Consider the following 8,903-nt stretch of genomic DNA (forward strand, 5'->3'; position numbering starts at 1 on the left):
TACTTAAATGTTAAAACTTTACATTTCAGGTACCAAAATGGAAGTTTTAAAAGTACGTTACCCAAAATATGAATCAAGTTGAAGTACGCTGCTTTTTTATACAATTTACCCTTATAATTAATCGCAATCTTGTGGTATTAGCTCAACTGATAATAAAATTTAGGTTTTGATGATCGATTCGATTCATACAAGATTACTGAGGATATTCCTGACTGTTCTTTAGGATCCCTGAAATTAATCGAGGTACTTACAAACTGAGATTGATGAGGGTTATAAAAACTAGAAGGTATCCGCGGAATGCAGCGAGATACATCTCGATTTTAATGTTTTATTTTATTATTTGTCTCTGTCGATGTTATAATACGATTTATGTGTTTTTAAGAAAGTAATAATGATTTTATTTTTGAATAAAATATAAATTTAAAGATATCATAACAATTTGAAAAAAAATATAATAAGTTAGTATCAAATTAACTATCTAAAAGTTCTCACTTTTTATGTAATTTATTTTTATTAAATTTAATTTAAGTTTAATAATAAAATAATTTATTTTTGGTTTAATAATATAACATTTCATAAAAATTATAATTAAGTATTCTGTTAGGACTCAATGATTATCCTAATCATATTTAGATTTTTTATATTTAAAATGAGATAGTTACACGAATTCAGATATGGAGCTTTAATAAGTTGTATTTACGCACAATCTATTTATAATCTTAAGTTTTTAAGTAATATACATTAATAAATAATATTTAATACATAAAAAATGGTTTTTAAAACTTTTTACCGTTTACTTTGTAATATAATATAGATTATTATTAATCCCATAATTAAGTTGGTGGAATAAAAGTCAAGCGGAGATATTGGAGGATCACATGAAACCCTCTCGAGGGATATTATTTATTTAATCAAAGATAATTATCAAATATATAATATTTTCTCATCAATTTTATATACTTTAAGTTATCAAACGATAAGTAACTCGAATCTAATTTACCCCAAAGATTTGGAATCACGTGAGACCAGTTTGTTTTCGTAAGACCATCTTTTTACATTTGAAACTTCACAACAAAACGCTATGAAGATAACTTGTCACAGTATTTTTACTGTGAAGGTTCGGTTTTTATTCCCTTCACAACGTTTTACTATGAAATTTCAAATGTAAAAAATGTGGTCTCATAAAAACATGTTGGTCTTACGTGATCTCAATCTTTACCCTAAATAGGTATATTGAGTAAAAAGAGGTTTAATTCGATTTATATATTTAAGTATTTAATTTATAATTGTCATAAAATAAAATGAGAATAACAAGTATTTTAAATAAGAAGTATCTTAAAATTTTGATTTACTTTTTGATGACATTTTGTCTCTATGTGAATTTTAATATCGTTTATTTTTGGATTGTGATGCATTATTTTTAACAAGTTTTATAATAATGAATATATATACATATTTGGGATCACGTGAGACTAGCATGCTTTCATGAAACTATTTTTTTACACTTGAAACTTCACAACAAAATACTGTGAAGGTAACCTTCACAATGTTTTTGTTGTAAATATTCAGACTTTTTTTACCTTCATGGTGTTTTGTTGTGAAGTTTTAAGTGTAAAAAATGGTCTCACGTGAACCCAACCTTATATATATATGCAACAAATGTCCATTTGAGAAGTAGAAAATATTTGAGAAGTAAAGAAATGAAGAAGTGATCTTAGTCCTTCATTTGGTCACCATTTTTGACATTGACCGTAAAACACCAGATAATTCATCACATAGTTATGCAGCAGATGGAGGGGTAGTTTCGTAACTTTTACAAATAGACGGCAAACGAGTTCATATGTAAACCCATGTGATTCACATATAAACTACATGTTCATATGTGAACCCGTTAATTAGTTCAAATGTAAACTATTTAACTGATTCATATGTGAATCAATTAATTAGTTCATATATGAATCAGTTAATTAGTTCATATCACATATGAACATATAGTTCATATGTGAAACACATAGGTTTACATATGAACCCGCTTGTCGCCTATTTTTAAAAGTTACTAAACTATCACTCTATTTTTCGCATAGCCATAATATTTGACCAGTCAAAGCCGTAATTCTTGGCCAACCAAATCCGATCTTAACCGTATGAGGGGTTGTGATCACTTATAACTTCTCAAATATTTACCACTTCTCAAAATAATCTTTGGCTATATATGATATATAGATTTGCCTCCATGAATACTCACGCCTTGAAAAACATCATGATCTCAGTGTGACTCCTAATGCTTGACACTTGAACATACCGTCATTTCACGCCTCCCACCATTAATTGGTTCCTTTTTACGCTTCTCACTTTAACTCTCATTTTCACACTATCTTTCGCCTATATATATATATATATATATATATATATATATATATAACTGGATGAAAGATCGTGTGAGAATAAGAGTTAAGATGAAAAGTGTAAAAAAATGATTCAGACCCTTGATCACTTCCAATCTCAATTCTCAAACCAACCCATTAATAACACTTTAAAAAGGGAATTGATCCGATGTATCTCTTCAATTATAATTGATCCAAAGGTAAAGATCTCCCATAATCATACACATATCATCATATATTTAATAAAATAGAACATATACACATGCTATACAAATATCCTAACTAGGTTCAAATCTAAGGAGTAATAAAAATCCATTTGTGACCACGGAGGTTCAAATACGATGACTCCGAACTATCTGCAAAGCAAGTGATCGTCTTAAAATTAATCAGCCCGTATATCAAGTTGGATATTCAAGTTAATAAAAAAAATCCCAACAAACATGTGCCCATTTAAGAGAATGGCGTTTCTGCGAAAAGATTACAGTTTTAGAGGCAGTCAAATACGACCACAAATTTTGGAAAGTTTCAACCATAAGTCATGTATAGGGGTGTAAACGATACGAGACAACTCGCGAGCTACTCGAGATCGACTCGGTCAAAGCTCGGTCAACACTCGACTCGAATAGGCTCGACTCGAACTCGAGCTCGACTCGACATATTAACGAGTCGAGTCAAGCTACCCAATACTCGACTCGAAAAGCTCGTGAGATACTCGATTATTTTATATATAATTAGTTTTAAAGTATATAATCAGGTTTTATGATAAAATATGTAAAATATAAATAATATAAATGCCTTATATTTTTAGATATTTAAACAATTAAAAAAAGACAAAGAAAAACTATAAAAAAAAGTTAATGAAGTTGTCCCACATTGGAAGATAGATGGTAAAGGAAGAAAGAAAAGATGTTATAAAAAGAGAGGAAGATGAATGCAATTTTCTAACTTTGTCTTTTTGATGATGAAGTTTGAAGTTGATCTCTTTATTTTTATAAAAACTAAGAGAACACTTTTAAGTTTTAAAATTTATAAGAGAAAGACCCTAAGTTTTATAAATTTCAATGAGTGAGTTTGGTTCGAGCTTGATTCGAGTTCGAGCTTGATTCGAGTTGTAGTTCGAGCTTGATTCGAGCTTAGTTCGAGTTCGAGTTCGAGTTCGAGCTTGAGAAATAGTTATCGAGTTCGAGTCGAGCTCTGATTTTTACTACTCGTGAGTTTTCGAGTCGAGTTCGAGCTTGGAAATTCGGTTTCGAGTTCGAGTCGAGTATAGTGATACTCGAGCTCGACTCGAATCATTTACACCCCTAGTCATGTATTTTATGATCCATTATTAAATTCTCATAAAAACCCCAATTTTCAACCCAAAAATGTTTCAAATTCTTCACATTAATTATGACATTTGCATTAGCTCAAGATCTGGTCATCAAATATCGACCCATTTCCCCATATAAATCCAACCCTCCTCCTTCACAAAACCTCACAACTCAAATCTGTAAAAATGGTGTCTTTTTCAAGATTTCTTGTTCTTCTGTTCTTGATTGCATCACTTTCCTCCTTTTCTTCTGCAAACCCTATTCAAGATACCTTCCATCAATGTCTTTCTCTCGATACAAACTCCATATCTCAGCTTCCCACCATCTTTTTCACCCCAAACACCACTTCTTTCACACCCATTCTCAATTCAACCGCACAAAATCTCAGGTGTATCGCTTCGTATGCTGCGAAGCCTGAGCTGATTTTCACTCCGTTGCACGAAACCCATATCCAAACAGCTGTGATTTGTGCGAAAAAGCTTGGGATTCAGCTTCGATTCAGGAGTGGAGGACATGATTATGAAGGGATCTCGTATACATCTGTTATGGAACCTCCATATGTTGTTATTGACTTAGCCAAGCTTCGTGGCATTGATGTTGATATCGAAGATGGTTCGGTCTGGGTCGAGGCTGGTGCCACCATTGGTGAGCTTTACTATCGAGTTGCCGAAAAAAGCAAGACTTATGGAGTTCCGGCGGGGCTGTGCACCAGCCTCGGTGTCGGTGGGCACATCACGGGTGGTGCGTATGGCTCCATGATGAGAAAGTATGGGCTTGGGGCCGACAATGCACTCGACGCGAAGATCATCGATGCGAATGGTCGGATTCTTGATCGGAAAGCCATGGGAGAGGATGTTTTCTGGGCCATCCGTGGCGGCGGCGGCGGCAGTTTCGGTGTCATCGTTTCATGGAAACTGAAGCTCGTGCCGGTGCCGGAAACCGTCACGGTGTTTAACGTCCAGCGGACGTTGGAAGAGGGTGCAACAAAGATTCTTTACCGGTGGCAACATGTTGCAGATAAGCTCGATGACGATCTTTTCATTAGGGTTTTGATTTCAGCTTCAAATGTACCAAACACAACTCGAAGAACAGTGAGTACAACATACAATGCATTGTTTCTTGGAGGCGTAGACAGGCTTCAACAAGTCATGAAAAAGGGTTTTCCTGAGTTGGGTTTGGAGCCAAAAGATTGCATTGAAATGAGTTGGTTGGAATCCGTTTTGTTCATCGCCGGCTACCCAAGAACCGTCCCGACCGCCGTCCTACTCGCCGGAAAACCAGCTTTCTTGAACTATTTCAAAGCAAAATCAGATTTTGTGACAGAACCCATCTCAGAAAAAGGGTTGGAAGGAATTTGGCAGAGGTACTTCGAAGAAGAAAGCCCATTTATGATATGGAACCCATATGGAGGGATGATGGGAAGGATTCCAGAGTCATCGATCCCATTTCCTCATAGAAATGGGACACTTTTCAAGATTCAGTATGTGACAAGTTGGATGGATTCTGGGAAAGAAGCCATGAACAAGCATGTGGATTGGATCAGGAAGCTTTACAACTACATGGCTCAGTATGTTTCAATGTTCCCAAGACAGGCTTATGTGAATTACAGAGATCTTGATCTTGGAATGAATGACAAAGATGGTGGTGACACTAGTTTTGTGAAGGCAAGTTCATGGGGAACTAAGTACTTCAAGGACAACTTCAATAGGTTGGTGAAGATCAAGACTGAGTTTGATCCTGATAACTTCTTCAAGCATGAACAAAGCATTCCAGTTTTACCCTTGAAAAGTAGAAGTAAGATAACTCAAAGATTCAAGCATGGGAAGAAGGGGAAGGGGAAGGGGAAGGGTAAAAAGGTAATTCACCATCATTAAGGGTTTTTTTTGGGGGGGTTCATCTTCTTCAATTTCTTTTTCTTTCTTTTGTGGGTAAGTGATATAAAGAAGCATGGTGACAATAGTAGAATAAGTGTGTGATGGGGTACATGTCATGAGTGTGTTTGTGGTGATTATATAATATACATATTTTATCTTAGGATAAGACTTTGGAAAGGAATAATATTTGTGAAATTTGATGTGTGAGATTGTTATTGGTTTATGGTGAATGTGTTTTTATACAATATATAGGTTTGGGATTACGTGAGATCAGCTTGTTTTCATAAGACTCGTGAGATCATATTTTCACATTTGGGAGCAAAACGTTGTGAAGGTAACATTTACAGTGTTTTTGCTGTAAAGGGTAACCTTAGCTTGTTTTCATGAGACTCGTGATACCACTTTTTTACACTTGGGAGCAAAACGCTGTGAATGTAACATTTACAGTCTTTTTGCTGTAAAGGGTAACCTTTATAGTGTTTTTGCTGTATAGGGTAACCTTTACAACATTTTTGTTGTAAATGTTTGGGTTTTTTTACCTTCATAGTGTTTTGTTGTAAAGTTTCAAGTGTAAAAAAGTAATCTCACAAAACATATTGCTCTTACGTAAACCTAACTATATATATATATATATATATATATATATATGACATTTGTGCAACCAATACAACCCAATCTCAACCATCTATTTCATTTGATTAATATGTGATCATAGAAGTTTTGATTGTTTCATAATATAAAGTATTGATCATAATTAATGAAACATATTTATCTTCTATAAATATTCAAATCATAATAAATGAACTTTCATCATTTCCATAAATATCTCAATTTATTAGGTTGCATTGGTTGTACAAATGCAACAGATTGTATTTGAAACAAACTCTCTCTCTATATATATATATATATATATATAATCACTTCACAAGCATGGAGAAATGGAAGAATACATGCCCATCACCATTCATGGTTGTAATGACACAAGGAATATGGAACCTTTATTTCCATTGTCTTAAGTGGTTATTGTTGTTTTAATAATAATTAAATTAGATATTATTTTATCAGAGTCAAAACTAATATGGCCTTTTAAATGTGCTAAATAATGTCATGGAAAAGTGAAAACCTATGAAATAGAATACTTGTGTCGGCAACTTCCAAACAGTCAAATGTCATCTCGTACTTGCTTCTTAATCCGTAGATCTGGTTTTACACGTTTTATTTTATTTTAAACATGTGATCGATAATCAAATAAACCAGTTTGTTGCATTTATTTGGGGGTTGGCAACAATATTAAATACAAGTGTGAAATGAATTCGTTATAGTACCATGTAGTTTCTTATCAAGCTGTCTACTCACGTCCTAAGCTCAAACAATCACGTTGATTCAAATATATGTTGCTGGTCGCTCACGACTTGGCCCGGGAGATCTGAGAAAAGATGAAATAAGAAGAACACACGTGTTTTCTGGACGAACAAGATTGACGTGAAGGCTTTCATCGAAAGTAAAGCGGTAGGAATTCTGTCCGCCAAAAGAGCTGTCATTCGATCGGTACACGAAAGTGACAACCTTAACTTTTTTATCGATGTTTAATGGATTGGTATAATTCGAGTATGCACCATGTTTTAACGACTTCTTTTAACAGATAAAATTAGGGAAAAGTACAATAAAAACCAATGAACTTTTTGTTTGGAATAATTAAGTCATTGGATTTTTTTTTTGAACAAATAAGTCCTTGGACATTCCAAAACATGTTAAATAAGTCCTTGGACAATTTTTTGGAACAAATAAGTCCTTGGACATTCCAAAACATGTTAAATAAGTCCTTGGACAATTTTTTGGAACAAATAAGTCCTTGGACATTCCAAAATATGTTAAATAAGTCCTTGGACAATTTTTGGAACAAATAAGTCCTTGGACATTCCAAAATATGTTAAATAAGTCCTTAGACATTCTAAAAAATGTTAAATAAGTCCTTGGACAATTTTTGGAACAAATAAGTCCTTGGACATTCCAAAAAATGTTAAATAAGTCCTTGGACAATTTTTGGAACAAATAAGTCCTTGAACAATCCAAAACATGTTAAATAACTTCTTGAACTTTTATAAAACATGTTGGATACATTCTTATGACTTGTATAACTAGTTATGACTAGTTATAAAACATGTTGGATACATTCTTATGACTTGTACAACTAGTTAAAATGGTAATTATTTTTTTGTAAATGTAAGTACTTTTTTGTTATATTTGTTTAGTTTTATAGATCTAAATATTTTTTGGTTCAAAAAATATTTAGGGGCTTAATCGTTCAAAATAAATATGAATGTTCATTAGGTTTTTTTGGGGATTTTTTTCACTATTTTACCACTTTATTTTTTTCAAGAAGTTATTTAACATGTTTTAGATTGTTCAAGGACTTATTTGTTCCAAAAATTATCCAATGACTTATTTAACATTTTTTGGAATGTCCAAGGACTTATTTGTTCCAAAAATTGTCCAATGACTTATTTAACATATTTTGGAATGTTCAAGGACTTATTTAACATGTTTTGGAATGTCCAAGGACTTATTTGTTCCAAAAAAAAAAATTCAAGGACTTAATCATTTCAAATAAGAAAGTTTATTGGTTTTTATTGTACTTTTCCCATAAAATTACTGGTTCTTAACATATATGATTAGAGATAAAGATTTAACATTAATTGTGGGTATATTTACAAACTTAAACTTATATCTTTAAATACATATATGTGTTGTGAAGGTTATATAATGTCAAAATAATCTATATATAAAATAATTATTATTAAGTAAAAAAAATTAATGCCTCTTAATTAATAATTAACTAAAACCTTGAAAACAATTTGTTTATAACTGTTTTTCCTTTTAAAAATTGGATTCATATTTAGAATTTCAAGATTATAAATAAAAATAATTGTTTTTATAATCGACCCAAAAAATACTTTTTAATTATAATTAAAATTAAAATTTAAGTCTTGTTAGAGGTCAAATATTACATGATCATGATGTTTGAATGACCATTTGCCAACCCCACCCCGCACCCCCATATATATATATATATATATATATGGTTGGGTTCACGTGAGACCAAGGATTTTTCGTGAGATCCATAAGATCAATTTATGTTCATTGATCAATTTTATGAATTAATGATCTAATGGTTGCAAAGTTGCAAGGTGGCAATTTCGTAATTAGTGAGAAGTCTCGTGGCGTTTATAAATGTTCAGATCTGACGATTGTAAATCTAATCCAAAGGTTGAGAATTGGTCTTACGGGTCTCAAGAAAAACCATTGGTCTCACATGATCCCAAGTCTATATA

The 8,903-nt window shown here is 32.5% G+C and overlaps 1 protein-coding gene across 1 annotated transcript; it reads left to right on the forward strand.

The window, feature by feature from the left end:
• Nucleotides 1-3,750: 3,750 nt before the first annotated feature.
• LOC112516727 (berberine bridge enzyme-like 15) lies at nt 3,751-5,804 on the forward strand. The gene has a single exon (XM_025123930.1). It carries the CDS (start codon nt 3,883-3,885, stop codon nt 5,569-5,571), a length of 1,689 nt encoding a protein of 562 aa, XP_024979698.1. The 5' UTR covers nt 3,751-3,882; the 3' UTR covers nt 5,572-5,804.
• The last annotated feature ends 3,099 nt before the right edge of the window (nt 5,805-8,903 follow it).

The sequence above is a fragment of the Cynara cardunculus genome, assembly GCF_001531365.2.
Source record: "Cynara cardunculus var. scolymus isolate 2C chromosome LG 8, CcrdV1, whole genome shotgun sequence".
Lineage (NCBI taxonomy): Eukaryota > Viridiplantae > Streptophyta > Magnoliopsida > Asterales > Asteraceae > Cynara > Cynara cardunculus.